Here is an 18,566-nt window from a genome sequence, read left to right on the forward strand (position 1 = left end):
AGCACCACTAGACCCACCCCTGAGCACTACTAGACCCACCCCGAAGCACCACTAGACCCACCCCAGAGCACTACTAGACCCACCCCAGAGCACTACTAGACCCACCCGGAAGCACCACTAGACCCACCCCAGAGCACCACTAGACCCACCCCAGAGCACTACTAGACCACACTCTAGCCTAGGTGTTTGTACTCAGCTCAGACCTTCACCTAATAGCGGGCCTAGGAAAGTATTTCAGTACCCCTGTTATAGACCCTAACTCTAATCCAAAAACTTTAGACACCAACCCCTCTAGCATCTAACCCTTCCATTAACTGCTAGCCATGACCATGTACCCCATCTAGTAGTCTTTATACCAGGTACTGTACAATAATCAGATGCAGGAAAAGCTAGTATAAGACTTGATGTACAGCAGTATTGTGACTGCAGCTCAAGGATCGCACCCATCGCTTCTGTAGGATTTCATGCAAATCAGCAAATGAATAAAATCTGATCACATTCTGATTGTCATCTCTTCCAAGATTTTATTAGGCACAGCTGGATTTCCTTCACCCTGTAGCCATATATCAGTGGATGGATGGTTGCTGGGAAGAGGTAGTATATGGCGCTGGTGAGGTTCTGGAGGTTGATGGAGATTGGCATCCTGTATGCGATGGAGGACAGTAACCCACATGAATAATTCAAGACAACAACACACAAATGAGTCCCACAGGTGTGGAGCGTCTTGTGGCAAGCCTTACCGGTCACTATATTCATGGCTGTATAGAGGATGCTGGAGTAAGAGACCAGCAGAAGAGTGATGTCCATAGCAGTGACCAGGATCCTCACCATCAGACCAACAATTTGAATCTTATGCATATTCCCACACCCAAGGTTCAAAAGAACCATATTCTCACAGACAAAGTCCAGGATGAAGGAGGAGCAGAATTGAACCTTGGAGGCTACAATAATTATAGGAGATACCAAGAGGCTACATTCAATGAAGCCCAAGAAGGAGAGCTGGAGCAGCAGGCGGCTGGTCATGATGTTGTGGTAATGCAGAGGCCTGCAGATTGCCATGTAACGGTCCAGCGCCATCAGCAGCAGCACATTGGACTCAAACATGACCATGGTGTACATGAAGAACATCTGGAAGAGGCAGCCACCTAGAGAGATGCGGTCCATGCCACACACCAGCGCCATCAGAGTGCTGGGGATGATGGCGGTGGTACATGAGATGTTCACAGCAAAGAGGAGAGAGATGAGGTAATACATGGGGGAGTGCAAGCTCTTTTCCACCAAGATCCTGTAAATGATAATCAGATTCCCAGCCAAGATCAACACATAGATACTGAAAAACGGGACAGCAAGAAGCTCCCTCAATGCCGAAATTCCGGGGAACCCTCTCAGGACAAATTCTGTGTGCGGCAGGGTTGAGGTTTGGTTTTGTGACAGAAGATCCATTTAACTCATGTCCAACCTGTATGCCAAAGGTGAAGATAGAGGAAAGAGAAGCTGTAAGCGTTGTGGACGTGTCGCATAATGTATTCAGCTCCGCTGCAAATACTATATATACAAGATACATAAGGAGACTACACGGGCTTAAAGGGAAACTCATCAGGTTTTTAGAATGCAATCTACAATAAAACTTGGGAAGTAGATTGTAAAGGTTCCAAGCAGAGATTACAAACTAATTAGTGATAAGTAGATCTCATTATTACATCATTTACATTATGGGCGATTTCCATTCCAAAGTCAGCAGCCAGCCAGAAGCAGCCATCACAGGAAGATTTGGGCTTGGGGAAAGAAATGAAGCGGGTGATCACCTGGTACAGTCCTGCCGAGAAAATTGGCTGAGGATAGCAAACACATGGTTTATGCAACCCAAACGCCGACTGCCCACGTGGACATCCCCAATGGCCTCCATCCAAGTCAGATTGATTACATCCTGTGTCATCATCGTTGGCGAAGTTCAGTCATTGCAATAAAAACCTTTCCTGGCGCCGACTGCGGCACGGGTCATGAACGCCCTGCAGTGAAGATCAAGATTAAATTCTGTAGCATTAAGGAAGGAGCTGCACTCAGGAAATTCGACACCTCTAAAATTTCGATTCGAACTGCTTGACACATCAGAGACGCATCCAGAGGGACTCAGAGGAACTATATGCCTGCAGCCACATACCTGGACCATTGCATGAGGTGGAGCTGGTGGACTCGGGGCCTCCATTATGGAGCCAGAAGTGGTTATGGCAAAGAAACAACTAGCAAAAAATAAAGCCCTGGGCATAGATAACATACAGGCAGAGCTAGTGCTGCCAGTACCAGTGAAAACCATCACCACGCTGTGCCAGGCAGTAGGGGCATCCACACAATGGGTACAAGACTAGAAAATATCTGTCTACATTCCTCTACCAAAAACTGGTGACTCAGAGGATGCGGCACCTGTGACCATATTGCAAACCTGCGATGGACTGTGGAAAAAGCAGGAGCATACCAAAAGAATATCTACATGTGCTTCATCGGCCATGACAATCTATGGCGCCCCCTACAAGAGCTGGGCTATCGGCACATCTAGTCAGGCTGATAAAATCACTTTATACCAATCAGGAAGCCCCTGTGAGAACACAGTATGGGGACACAGATTGGTTTGGGATCGGCAGAGGCGTCCGACAGGGCTGCATCCTCTTAACCTGCTTGCTTAGCTTATATGTGGAAGTGATCATGCGTAAAATGGGCCGAGACGGATTGGAAACCGGGGTGAGAATAGGAGAGAAAAAATATAAATAATCTCTGTTCTGCGGATGGCACAACTCTGACTGCAGCAACAGAAGCCGGTCTGAAGCCGCTGATATGGAAGATTAATGCTGAAAGCGACAGAATGGGCCTCTGCCTGAATGTAAAGAAGACGAAAATAATGACAACTGCAAAAAATGGCCAAATTCAGATCAAAATGGACAATTAGGTCATAGAATGTGGCGAGACGTCATCTTCCTTGGTCCAAAAATTGACCAGGCTGGAGAATCTATGTAAGGGTGAATACCCACAGGTGTTTTTTTTTTCTCTCTTGCGCTGCGAAAGCAAGTGAAAACACACGCCTCGCAGCGCCAGAAAAATGCCGGGATATCGTCAGTGCTTTCAATGGGGCCAGTGGCAGCAGCGCTAGCCCCATTAAAAAATAAGGAGAATACCGTGGACTTCTGCTACAGGTGTCACAGCTATGACAGCTGTGGCAGGAGTTTCCTTCATCCCCGCGGGGATCGGGCTCAGGCTCACGGAGCTCACTTGAAATATAAGCCCTTCCCTGAAAATCATCATTAACTGGTAAAAAAAAAAATAAAAAAAATGACTCACCTCTCCACCGCTCATACGCGTCCTCCAGCTGGCTCCCTGACACTGCTGTCCAACACTTTCAGCACTATTCGTGAATGAATAGCTAAGCGCTAACTGTAATTGGCTGAGCGCTCAGCCAATCAGCACAGCCCTTTCAGGAGGCGGGGATTTTTAAATCCCCGCCTGCTGAAAGTGCTGGACAGCAGTGTCGGAGAGCTTGCTGGAGGACGCGTCTGAGCTGCAAAGAGGTGAGTAATTTTTTTTTTCTTCACCAGTTAATGATGATTTTCAGGGAAGGGCTTATATTTCAAGACCTTCCCTGAAAATCATACTGCAGGGTTGCCACAAACCACTGCTTTCAATGGGACTGGCAGCAGCGCCGATCCCATTGAAAGCAATGGGAAAGCATGCTGCACTTCTGCCACAGCTGTGACAGCTGTGACAGCTGTGGCAGAGGATTCCTTCATCCTTGCGGTCACCGCAGGGATGAAGGAAACTCCTACCATAGCTGTGACAACTGTGACAGCTGTGGCGGAAGTCCGCAATATTCTCCCTATCTTTTCAATGGGGCTAGCGCTGGCCCCATTAAAAACACTGGCGATATCCTGGCGTCTTTTTTGCGCTGCAAGGTGAATGTGTTCACTTGCTCTCACAGCGCAAGAGAGAAAAAAACGCCAGTGGGTGTCAGCCCTAAGAGTGAATACCCACTGGCGTTTTTCTTCCGCGTTTTTTTCATGCGATTGTCAATGGGACTTTCTAATGTTAAAAACGCATCGCACAAAAATTGCAGAGCACAAACTTGCGATACGTTTTTAAATTAGAAAGTCCCATTGACAATAGCATTAAAAAAACGTGGAAGAAAACGCAAGTGTGCCGGAGCCCTTAGTGATATAACATAGGATAGCACTGGGGCAAAGTGCGAGGATAAACATGGACAAAATCTGGAAAAGTAAGGATATCGGCATAGTAACTAAATGTAGGATAAGCAAACCATCATTTTCATCCATAGCCAAGTATGGATGTGAGAGCTGGACTGTGAGGGAAGCTGATAGGAGGAGGATTGATGTGTTTCGCTGGTGAAAGCTGCTGTGTATCGCCTGGATGTGAGAGTAACAAACAGAGAGGTCCTGAATCGTATAAGACCCAATTATATCACTGGAGGCCAATATGACCGGGCTCGGGCTCATGGAGGACTAGAATACCGGGCTCAGGCTCACGGAGCACTAAAATACCGGACTCAGGCTCACAGAGAACAAGATGACCAGGCTCAGGCTCACAGAAGAAAAGATGACTGGGCTCAGGCTCACAGAGCACTAGAATACTGGACTGAGGCTCACAGAGCACTAGAATACCGGGCTCAGGCTCACGGAGCACTAGATGACCAGGCTCATGCTCAAGTGTGGTGACCCAGTACATCATCCTGGTCTCCCCCATAAATGTCATACATGTATGTCCTGTGTTGATGCTCTGTGCAAAGCTGTCCTGTCATTTCCAGTATGTGTGTTGCACAGCTGCGGTGCTTGACAGATTAACTCTAAATAAAATCCAAAGCCTGCATGTAAATGTATCAAGTCTGTCATGTTATGTGGTATGAGAGAAGGTATAAATAGGAGTGATTGAGAGCGGGAAAAGAGTTCCATCTTCTGGAGTAGCAGGTCCTTCATCTTGCCTGCCACCTGAGTTCCAGCTAACACAGAGCCACATGGAGGCACCTTCAGCCTCCTTGTGGTGAAGATGGAAGAAGAGGAGAGATTTCCCGTGCTGCTTGTGTGCTGGAATTACATGGAGTGAGTCCCCAAGAGTGAGAGAGCATTTGTGAGTAACTGCTTCTTCTCCAGGCCAGCGCAGAGGTACTCTCTAATCGTCTAAGTTTCCTACGCAGCCGTCTTGAGCTTGGATCACAGCGTAGAGGTACACACTTTAATTGTCACACCCACGCCTCTTCAAGTCACGGTGGAGGTATGGCAAGATAATAATCTTTGTTCACACATGTGCATCTTTGAGCTTATGAGACTTCTGAACATAGTGTGGAGCTATTATGTTCAGAAGTCATTTGCCTGCACTGTAAAGTCTTTATTTGAACTGCCTTGTATTATCTGTTTTCAAGTATTCAAGTAAAGTTCATGCCGGGCTCTAACCGTTCCTAGAGACCCGTGGTACTCAGAACTGTCTGTGGCTGATTTTATTCTCCACCGAGGGTCACACTGGTGTGTGAAGGAATGGTGACGTCACCCATGACCACTACAACCCCTGTTATCCTGCTTAATAGGCATTCCATAGCCTAGAGCTGTCCCAGGTTGCCTGCAGTGTTACTCTGGCCCTGGCTGCGTGTGTCCCTCCAGGAAGGAGTCTAGTAAGTGCCACCGTGACACGTCAGCACTATATCCTCCCAGCTCCCCACGTATGTCAGGTGCCCAGGGTCTCCTTATGGGATGCTGCACAAGGAGGCCCGGATAACCTAGCTCAGGCTCATGGAGGCCAAGATGACCGGGCTCTGGCTCATAGCCCGCAAGATGACCGGGTTCAGGCCTACGCAGCACTGAATGATCAGGCTCAGGCCCACAGAGCACTAAATGAGCAGCTCAGGCTCAAGGAGCACTAGATGACCAGACTCAAGCTCATGAAGCAAAAGATCACCAGGTTCAGGCTCACAGAGCATAAGTTAACTGGGCTCAGGCTCACAGAGCACAAGGTGACCTGGCTCAGGCTCATGGAACACTAGATGATTGGGCTTAGGCTCACGGATTTTGGCCATGTAATGTCAGCAGAGTTGCTAGAAAGATCTGTAGAGATCAGTGGCAAAGGAAACCTGGCCGCCAAAGAACATGATGGTGGATACTGTCAAAGCTAATACTGGCATGGACATCACACAACTGGGAGAATCAAAACCAAAAAACTGGAAGGGGGGGGGGGAGTCAAGTGATGACGTATTGTGCTTCAGGGTTTGTTGTCGAGGATCCCCAATGCTCTTGAGAATGAAGGGGCTGCAGTATGTTTACTGTAGATGTCCATGGCCAGTGCTGAGGATCACTTCCATTCAAATTGACATTTTTTTAAACTTATTTTTACATTTTTTAGTCCCCACATGGGATTTGAACTATGAAGTCATGCCACGAGAACACCATGATAGGCATAACCTGTATATAATTATATATGTACAGCTGGTATAAGTTATACATCCTGTATATAGTGATATGGAGCATGCTGGTGTAACTTGGGTATCTCCTGTATATATTTACATATGTACAGCTGATATACGTTATACATCCCCCTGTATATAGTGATATGGAGCATGCTGGTATAACCAGGGTATCTCCTGTATATAATTATATATGTACAGCTGGTATATGTTATACATCCTGTATATAGTGATATGGAGCATGCTGGTATAACCTGGGTATCTCCTGTATATAATTATATATGTACAGCTGGTATATGTTATACATCCTGTATATAGTGATATGGAGCATGCTGGTATAACCTGGGTATCTCCTGTATATATTTATATATGTACAGCTGATATACGATATACATCCCCCTGTATATAGTGATATGGAGCATGCTGGTATAACCTGGGTATCGCCTGTATATAATTATACATGTACAGTTGGTATAAGTTATACATCACCTGTATATAGTGATATGGAGCATGCTGGTATAACCTGGGGATCTCCTGTATATAATTATATATGTACAGCTGGTATAAGTTATACATCCTGTATATAGTGATATGGGTCATGCTGCAATAACCTGGTTATCTCCTGTATATGATTATATATGTACAGCTGGTATAAGTTATATATCCTGTATATAGTGATATGGAGCATGCTGGTATTACCTGGGTATCTCCTGTGTATAATTATATATGTACAGCTGGTATAAGTTATGCATCTCCTCTATATAGTGACATGGAGCATGCTGGTATAACCTGGGTATCTCCTGTATATAATTATATATGTACAGCTGGTATAAATTATACATCCTGTATATAGTGATATGGAGCATGCTGGTATAACCTGGGTATCCCCTGTATATATTTTTATATGTACAGCTGATATACGTTATGCATCCCCCTGTATATAGTGATATGGCGCATGCTGGTATAACCTGGGGATCTCCTGTATATAATTATATATGTACAGCTGGTATAAATTATACATCCTGTATATAGTGATATGGAGCATGCTGGTATAACTTGGGTATCGCCTGTATATAATTATATATGTACAGTTGGTATAAGTTATACATCACCTGTATATAGTGATATGGAGCATGCAGATATAACATGGGGATCTCCTGTATATAATTATATATGTACAGCTGGTATAAGTTATACATCCTGTATATAGTGATATGGAGCATGCTGGTGTAACTTGGGTATCTCCTGTATATAATTATATATGTACAGCTGATATACGTTATACAGTACATCCCCCTGTATATAGTAATATGGAGCATGCTGATATAACCTGGGTATCTCCTGTATATAATTATATATGTACAGCTGGTAGAAGCTATACATCCCCTATATATAGTGATATGGAGCATGCTGGTAAAACCTGGGTATCTCCTGTATAAAATTATATATGTACAGCTGGTATAAGTTATACATCCCCTATATATAGTGATATGGAGCATGCTGGTATAACCTGGGTATCTCCTGTATATAATTATATATGTACAGCTGGTATAAGTTATACATCCCCTGTATATAGTGATATGGAGCATGCTGGTATAACCTGGGTATCTCCTGTATATAATTATATATGTACAGCTGGTATAAGTTATGCATCTCCTCTATATAGTGGCATGGACCATGCTGGTATAACCTGGGTATCTCCTGTATATAATTATATATGTACAGCTGGTATAAGTTATGCATCTCCTCTATATAGTGGCATGGACCATGCTGGTATAACCTGGGTATCTCCTGTATATAATTATATATGTACAGCTGGTATAAGTTATACATCTCCTGTATATAGTGATATGGAGCATGCTGGTATAACCTGGGTATCTCCTGTGTATAATTATATATGTACAGCTGGTATAAGTTATACATCTCCTGTATATAGTGATATGGAGCATGCTGGTATAACCTGGGTATCTCCTGTATATAATTATATATGTACAGCTGGTATAAGTTATAAATCTCCTGTATATAGTGATATGGAGCATGCTGGTATAACCTGGGTATCTCCTGTATATAATTATATATGTACTGCTGGTATAAGTTATACATCACCTGTATATAGTGATATGGAGCATGCTGGTATAACCTGGGTATCTCTTGTATATTATTATATATGTACAGCTGGTATAAGTTATACATCTCCTGTATATAGTGATACGGAGCATGCTGGTATAACCTGTGTATCTCCTGTATATAATTATATATATCTACAGCTGGTATAAGTTATACATCTCCTGTATATAGTGATATGGAACATGCTGGTATAACCTGGGTATCTCCTGTGTATAATTATATATGTACTGCTGGTATAAGTTATACATCTCCTGTATATAGTGATATGGAGCATGCTGGTATAACCTGGGTATCTCCTGTATATAATTATATATGTACTGCTGGTATAAGTTATACATCACCTGTATATAGTGATATGGAGCATGCTGGTATAACCTGTGTATCTCCTGTATATAATTATATATGTACGGCTGGTATAAATTATACATCCTGTATATAGTGATATGGAGCATGCTGGTAAAACCCGGGTATCCCCTGTATATATTTTTATATGTACAGCTGATATACGTTATACATCCCCCTGTATATAGTGATATGGAGCATGCTGGTATAACCTGGGTATCTCCTGTATATTATTATATATGTACAGCTGGTATAAGTTATACATCTCCTGTATATAGTGATATGGAGCATGCTGGTATAACTTGGGTATCGCCTGTATATAATTATATATGTACATTTGGTATAAGTTATACATCAGCTGTATATAGTGATATGGAGCATGCTGGTATAACCTGGGTGTCTCCGGTATATAATTATATATGTACTGCTGGTATAAGTTATACATCACCTGTTTATAGTGATATGGAGCATGCTGGTATAACCTGGGTATCTCTTGTATATTATTATATATGTACAGCTGGTATAAGTTATACATCTCCTGTATATAGTGATACGGAGCATGCTGGTATAACCTGTGTATCTCCTGTATATAATTATATATGTACAGCTGGTATAAGTTATACATCTCCTGTATATAGTGATATGGAGCATGCTGGTATAATTTGGGTATCTCCTGTGTATAATTATATATGTACTGCTGGTATAAGTTATACATCTCCTCTATATAGTGATATGGAGCATGCTGGTATAACCTGGGTATCTCCTGTATATAATTATATATGTACAGCTGGTATAAGTTATACATCCTGTATATAGTGATATGGAGCATGCTGGTATAACCTGGGTATCTCCTGTATATAATTATATATGTACAGCTGGTATAAGTTATACATCCTGTATATAGTGATATGGAGCATGCTGGTATAACTTGGGTATCTCCTGTGTATAATTATATATGTACAGCTGGTATAAGTTATACATCCTGTATATAGTGATATGGAGCATGCTGGTATAATTTGGGTATCTCCTGTGTATAATTATATATGTACAGCTGGTATAAGTTATGCATCTCCTCTATATAGTGACATGGAGCATGCTGGTATAACCTGGGTATCTCCTGTATATAATTATATATGTACAGCTGGTATAAGTTATGCATCTCCTCTATATAGTGACATGGAGCATGCTGGTATAACCTGGGTATCTCCTGTATATAATTATATATGTACAGCTGGTATAAGTTATACATCTCCTGTATATAGTGATACGGAGCATGCTGGTATAACCTGTGTATCTCCTGTATATAATTATATATGTACAGCTGGTATAAGTTATACATCTCCTGTATATAGTGATATGGAGCATGCTGGTATAACCTGGGTATCTCCTGTGTATAATTATATATGTACTGCTGGTATAAGTTATACATCTCCTCTATATAGTGATATGGAGCATGCTGGTATAACCTGGGTATCTCCTGTTTATAATTATATATGTACTGCTGGTATAAGTTATACATCACCTGTATATAGTGATATGGAGCATGCTGGTATAACCTGTGTATCTCCTGTATATAATTATATATGTACGGCTGGTATAAATTATACATCCTGTATATAGTGATATGGAGCATGCTGGTATAACCTGGGTATCCCCTGTATATATTTTTATATGTACAGCTGATATACGTTATACATCCCCCTGTATATAGTGATATGGAGCATGCTGGTATAACCTGGGTATCTCCTGTATATAATTATATATGTTAAGCTGGTATAAGTTATACACCCCCTATATATGGTGATATGGAGCATGCTGGTATAACCTGGGTATCCCCTGTATATAATTATAAATGTACAGCTGGTATAAGTTATACATCCTGTATATAGTGATATGGAGCATGCTGGTATAACCTGGGTATCTCCTATATATAATTATATATGTACAGCTGGTATAAGTCATACATCTCCTGTATATAGTGATATGGAGCATGCTGGTATAACTTGGGTATCGCATGTATATAATTATATATGTACAGTTGGTATAAGTTATACATCTCCTGTATATAGTGATATGGAGCATGCTGGTATAACCTGGGTATCTCCTGCATATAATTATATATGTATAGCTGGTATAAGTTATACATCCCCTTAATATAGTGATATGGAGCATGCTGGTATAACCTGGGTATCTCCTGTATATAATTATATATGTACAGCTGGTATAAGTTATACATCACCTGTATATAGTGATATGGAGCATGCTGGTATAACCTGGGTATCTCCTGTATATAATTATATATGTACAGCTGGTATAAGTTATACATCCTGTATATAGTGATATGGAGCATGCTGGTATAACCTGGGTATCTCCTGTGTATAATTATATATGTACAGCTGGTATAAGTTATATATCCTGTATATAGTGATATGTAGCATGCTGGTATAACCTGGGTATCTCCTGTGTATAATTATATATGTACAGCTGGTATACGTTATGCATCTCCTCTATATAGTGACATGGAGCATGCTGGTATAACCTGGACATCTCCTGTATATAATTATATATGTACAGCTTGTATAAGTTATACATCTCCTGTATATAGTGATATGGAGCATGCTGGTATAACCTGGGTATCTCCTGTATATAATTATATATGTACAGCTGGTATAAGTTATACATCCTGTATATAGTGATATGGAGCATGCTGGTATAACCTGGGGATCTCCTGTATATAATTATATATGTAGAGCTGGTATAAGGTATACATCCCCTGTATATAGTGATATGGAGCATGCTGGTATAACCTGGGCATTTCCTGTATGTAATTATATATGTACAGCTGGTATAAGTAATACATCTCCCTGTATATAGTGATATTGACCATGCTGGTATAACCTTGGTATCCCCTGTATATAATTATTTGTACAGCTGGTATATGTTATACATACTGTATATAGTGATATGGAGCATGCTAGTTTAACCTGGGTATCTCCTGTATATAAGTATATATGTACAGCTGGTATAAGTTATACATCTCCTGTATATAGTGATTTAGACCATGCTGGTATAACCTGGGGATCTCCTATATATAATTATATATGTACAGCTGGTATAAGTGATACATTTCCTGCATATAGTGATATGGAGCATGCTGGTATAACCTGGGGATCTCCTGTGTATAATAATAATTGTACAGCTGGTATAAGTTATACACCCTGTATATAGTGATATGGAGCATACTGGTATAACCTGGGTATCTCATGTATATAATTATATATGTACAGCTGGTGTAAGTTATACATCTCCTGTATATAGTGATATGGAGCATGCTGGTATAACCTGGGTATCTCCTGTATATAATTATATATGTACAGCTGGTATAAGTTATACATCTCCTGTCTATAGTGATATGGAGCATGCTGGTATAACCTGGGTATCTCCTGTATATAATTATATATGTACAGCTGGTATAAGTTATACATCTCCTGTATATAGTGATATGGAGCATGCTGGTATAACCTGGGGATCTCCTGTATATTATTATATATGTACAGCTGGTATAAGTTATACACCCTGTATATAGTGATATGGAGCATACTGGTATAACCTGGGTATCTCATGTATATAATTATATATGTACAGCTGGTATAAGTTATACATCTCCTGTATATAGTGATATGGAGCATGCTGGTATAACCTGGGTATCTCATGTATATAATTATATATGTACAGCTGGTATAAGTGATACATCTCCTGTATATAGTGATATGGAGCATGCTGGTGTAACCTGGGTATCTCCTGTGTATAATTATATATGTACAGCTGGTATAAGTTATACATCTCCTGTATATAGTGATATGGAGCATGCTGGTATAACCTGGGCATCTCCTGTATATTATTATATATGTACAGCTGGTATAAGTTGTACATCTCCTGTATATAGTAATATGGAGCATGCTGGTATAACCTGGGCATCTCCTGTATATTATTATATATGTACAGCTGGTATAAGTTACACATCTCCTGTATATAGTGATATGGAGCATGCTGGTATAACCTGGGTATCTCCTGTATATAATTATATATATACAGCTGGTTTAAGTTATATATCCTGTATATAGTGATATAGAGCATGCTGGTATAACCTGGGGATCTCATGTATATAATTATATATGTACGGCTGGTTTGTTATATATGCTGTATATAGTGATATAGAGCATGCTGGTATAACCTGGGGATCTCCTGTACATGATTGCACACTTTACACATCAAAAACCTACATGTGGGTGTAAATAAACACGCACCTTGTCTAAATTCATATGCAGTTTTTTAAATTAATTAATTTATTTTTATTGTGGTTCAAAAATGCAGCATAATACCTGGCCGCAGCCGAAGGAGCTACAAACCCATGTTCATGCTGTCCAGGAAATGAGTCTTATTTGGAAACCTCATGCCAAGGGGCAGATCATGTATGTAAATTTGCTTTGCAGCTGTATAGGTTTAGGTATGGGTACCGGTACAGCTGTGGGAACGGGTCTTCAGCTGTACTTTTGCACCCAGGTCCCCTGAACCTTTATTTACGACCCTGGCTGACACTCGCCCTGTATGAAGTGGGTACGGACCACCCTCTTATCTCCTGGAGAACCCTTTAGGATGACTTAATGCGTTGTTCATGCCGCATGCACCTCATTGTATTATGGCTTTAATTCTACAACTTTCCATGGGAATAGCGGCTGAGAAAGGGTTGGTGTAGAGGGGGGATGCCCCCATAATGGATTTGTGCTGTAACGAGCTCAGGGAAGTTGTCCATAATTCCGTTAGTATGGCCCTGTTAGGGTTCTTAAAATTACTATAATGATTGTTATGTAAGGGGCTCAGATGATGTTACTCAGGATGGTGTAAGGGTGACCTCTACTGGCTGTCATGTATTACTACATTTTGTATATTTTTTCATAGAATGTTGTATGCTACTGTCCATTGGCTGTGGAGATCACATGAGGATGTCTAGAGGACATAGGCATCATAGAGAGGTGCACTGGCTACCTGCTGGGTGCTGAATCCAGTCCACGTAGGGTTGCCACCTTTGTTGCAAAAAAATCTCGAGCAATGTAAAAGATGGTGTGATCAGTGAGTGCAGATAGGGTGGGGCTTATCATGACGGAACATTCACCTCTCAGTGGCCCCAGTAGTATTAGCGCTTCCTCTCAGTGGCCTCTATAGTAATAGCGCCCTCTCCTAGTGGCTCCAGTGGTAATAGCGCTCCCACTTAGTAGCCCCAATAGTGATAGCATCCTGAATAATAATATGGAGGCCCAATGGTAATGGTGTGCCCCCTTAGTGACCCCAATAGTAATAGTACCTACAATAGTAATGGTGCTCCCCCTTAGTGGCCAAAATGTACTTGTCACCCCAATAGTAATTGTGTACCCCCTTAGTGGTCTAGTTTTACTCACTGAAGCAGCTCTGTTTTGGCTGCTGCAGCTTCTGTATGCAGTGACCCTGCTCCATCCCCCGGTGTCTGCACTCCTGTATGTTCAGCACAGAGTGCAGACACTGGGAGAGGAAGCAGGGTCCCTGCACACAGAAGGCCGGAGTAGAGCTGCTTTGGTGAGTTAACTACTTACAGCCTCGGTTACTGGCTGGCTGTACTCACCGGGAAACATTTATTTTTTTACTGGCAAGTAAATAGCAGCACCGGCCTTGGAACCTTATTACTGGCAGAGCTGGTGGTTTACAGGCCAGGTGACAACCCTAGGCCCACATGTATGGCCACATAACAGTCAGGCCCATGGCCTTTAGAAGCAAGGACTTGCAGCTCGGATGATGGGGTAGCCCCGATGTGAATACCCAAGTGCTCTGCTGCCACCGGAACGTTGCCCCATTGCTTGGCACCCTGGCCTGTATATATTACTGTTTGGTGCGGCACTCGGGGTACGTGCAACATCGAGGACTCTGACACCAAAAGCCTTCGTTACAGCGGAGTTCCCTACAGGGACGGCAAGTAAAACCCTGGAGAGCCTTCATCCTCGGGGGACATTTGGTAGATGTTTCACATGTGATCACCTCCCATCTGATTGGATGAGCAACAGATGGTGGCCCTGTAAATAAACCGCTTGCAGCACGCTAATTGTGACCAGCTCCATGTACTGACACCATCTGTGATGAGGCACATAATCAGGTCTGCAGCCCTGAACTCCATGGCCAGATCCTGAGTGTGCGTACGGGGGTCTGCCTCCATAGCGCACTACGCGGATTGCCCGTCCTCATGCGCCAGCTCTGAAACTGAGCCGACCCATTGAGCTTTAACAAAAGTAGAAGTAAGCTCAGGATTGAATTTTAACTTAGTATGAGGGTTTTGGGGATGTGTCTGTAAGGGTACAGAGGGAGCAGCTGCACCCAGATCACTCTGCCGCTTACAAAGAACCCAGTATTAAGGCCCTTTTACACACAATGAGTATCACTCAAATTTCATCCAAATGGCCAAAAATGAGTGATAATCTTTACATGCAAACGCGGGCATAGTGTACTATTCGTTTGAACGATGGATTTTACTGCACATAAAATCCATTGTTCGCACCTCTGAAAGACCAAAATGCATTTAAATGGAACATATCTGCTCGATCATCTTTCAATAGACTGCAGGATGTTCTCCCCGCAGCATGTTTATACTAGATGCAAGGAGAACAATGTAATCTGCCGCCATCTGTTTGCACAACTGGGAGTGTGCTTAAACACAAGCTGGGCTCTGCACACAACTCCTAGAGGTCCTTTTACATGCAAATAAAGATGATAAAGTGTTAATGGCCATTAACACTTCATGCAAATACATCGTTAAGGCCTCATGTCCACGAGAAAATTATATTTAGCAAATCTGCGCGGGAGAAAAAACGCTAATCAGCAACCCATAGGAATGCATTGACCATCTGCGGTTAATTAAATAGCCGCGGATGGTATTTTAAGTGATTTGTGGATTTCACGCGTGGGAAAAAAAAACCACGACATGCTCCAGTTTAACGCAGAACACGTGTGCGGAGCTCATAGCGCTCATATCTCAATTGATCTCCCACATGAAAAAAAAAAAGATAATTAGAGTGCATCCGCAGCAGAAATCCGCGCAGGCCTAATTTTTCCCGTGGGCATGAGGTCTAAGTCTTCCAATCTTTCAAAAATTTAAAAGATTATCTTTGCGTGTAAAAGGACCTTTAGACCAGTCACATGGTTGGTGGCGCCCTGGGACAGTTTTTGCATCGTGATCCTGGAGTCTTCTGTCTATTGTTTAATAGGGACCTGTCTATAGTGATAATAGGGTCGCAACAGGATTATAATGCTTTAAGAACTCGCATCTAAAAGACAGCCTCTATCTTGTGCAAATCACTACACCGATGCCTCCACCCTGTGCAAATCACTACACCGATGCCTCCATCCTGTGCAAATCACTACACCGATGCCTCCACCCTGTGCAAATCACTACACCGATGCCTCCACCCTGTGCAAATCACTACACCGATGCCTCCATCCTGTGCAAATTACTACACCGATGCCCCCACCCTGTGCAAATCACTACACCGATGCCTCCACCCTGTGCAAATCACTACACCGATGTCTCCACCCTGTGCAAATCACTACACCGATGTCTCCACCCTGTGCAAATCACTACACCGATGTCTCCACCCTGTGCAAATCACTACACCGATGCCTCCATCCTGTGCAAATCACTACACCGATGCCTCCACCCTGTGCAAATCACTACACCGATGCCTCCACCCTGTGCAAATCACTACACCGATGCCTCCACCCTGTGCAAATCACTACACCGATGCCTCCACCCTGTGCAAATCACTACACCGATGCCTCCACCCTGTGCAAATCAGTACACCGATGCCTCCACCCTGTGCAAATCACTACACCGATGCCTCCACCCTGTGCAAATCACTACACCGAAGCCTCCACCCTGTGCAAATCAGTACACCGATGCCTCCACCCTGTGCTAATTACTACACCGTTACCTCCACCCTGTGCTAATCACTACACCGATGCTTCCACCCTGTGCCAGTCTATACTACACCAATGCCTCCACGCTGTGCCAGTCACTAGACTAATGTCTCAACGCTGTGCTAATCACTACACCGATGCCTCCACGCTGTGCCAGTCACTAGACTCATGTCTCCACCCTGTGCCAGTCACTACACCGATGCCTCCACCCTGTGCCAGTCACTACACCAATGCCTCCACCCTGTGCCAGTCACTACACCGATGCCTCCACCCTGTGCTAATCACTAGACCGATGCATCTACCCTGTGTCAGTCACTACACCGATGCCTCCACCCTGTGCTAATCACTAGACCGATGCATCTACCCTGTGTCAGTCACTACACCGATGCCTCCACGCTGTGTCAGTCACTAGACTAATGTCTCCACCCTGTGCTAATCACTACACCGATGCCTCCACCCTCTGCAAATCACTACACCGATGCCTCCACCCTCTGCAAATCACTACACCGATGCCTCCACCCTGTGCAAATCACTACACTGATGCCTCCACCCTGTGCTAATGACTACACCGATGCCTTCACCCTGTGCAAATCACTACACCGATGCCTCCAGGCTGTGCCAGTCACTACACCGATGCCTCCAGCCTGTGCCAGTCACTACACCAATGCCTCCATACTGTACCAGTCACTACACTCATGCTTCCACCCTGTGATAATCACTACATCGATGCCTCCACCCTGTGCTAATCAGTACACCGATGCCTCCACCCTGTGCCAGTCACTACACCGATGCCAGCACGCTATGCCAGTCACTACACTGATGTCGCCACCCTGTGCTAATCACTACATTGATGCCTCCACCCTGTGCTAATCACTACACCGATGCCTCAACGCTGTGCCAGTCACTAGACTAATGTCTCCACCCTGTGCTAATCACTTGACCGATGCCTCCACCCTGTGCTAATCACTACACCGATGTCTCCACCCTGTGCCAGTCACTACACCTGTAGTGGAAATCCAATATATCTATATTTTCTGGACAGTGGACCTGTTTTTATATGTTAAGCATTCTGTATACCAAATGACAGTACTTTTCCATTGTTGTCTGTTTTCCTACGAATATAGATATATATTCTTTCATGTATCCAATATATCTACTTCCTCATATCATGAAACTTTCCGCTTACTAAACTCTGTAAACAAAGCTAGCAGTTAGTAACTCTAGCAGGGGTACATCAGACATAAATAACCGCAGTCTGAAACAGTACCGCTTTCAGATACCGCAATAATAACCCAAGCAGTTTTACTGGAAAATTATGCAAATAACACGGGAAATTTATGCAATTAATAGTTCAAGCTGTAATATCCAATCATATCGGAGGAACCACACGTGGGTCCAAGACAACCCACTCATCTCGTCCACCACCTGATGGCCAATCACAGATGACCGGAGGATGGAAGAATTTCAAGATGCTTATCCAATAATTAAACAATACGTTGTATCTATGTAAGCTTTGACCTGCCCAGATGGGCGGATATGTTAAACTCTATAAAAGAGGCTGCGCGCCCAACATTAAAGCAGAATTGAGGAAGCTTATACATGCTGAACCTGTGTCAATGTGAAATCTTCTTATGCGCATTATCAATTTGTAACC

General features: G+C 43.0%; 1 protein-coding gene across 1 annotated transcript; it reads right to left on the reverse strand.

Annotated features, from left to right (window-relative positions):
• Positions 1-507: 507 nt before the first annotated feature.
• LOC136615325 (olfactory receptor 52N2-like) lies at positions 508-1,443 on the reverse strand. The gene has a single exon (XM_066594160.1). It carries the CDS (start codon positions 1,441-1,443, stop codon positions 508-510), a length of 936 nt encoding a protein of 311 aa, XP_066450257.1.
• Positions 1,444-18,566: the final 17,123 nt, after the last annotated feature.

This window comes from Eleutherodactylus coqui, chromosome 1 (genome assembly GCF_035609145.1).
Source record: "Eleutherodactylus coqui strain aEleCoq1 chromosome 1, aEleCoq1.hap1, whole genome shotgun sequence".
Taxonomy (NCBI): domain Eukaryota; kingdom Metazoa; phylum Chordata; class Amphibia; order Anura; family Eleutherodactylidae; genus Eleutherodactylus; species Eleutherodactylus coqui.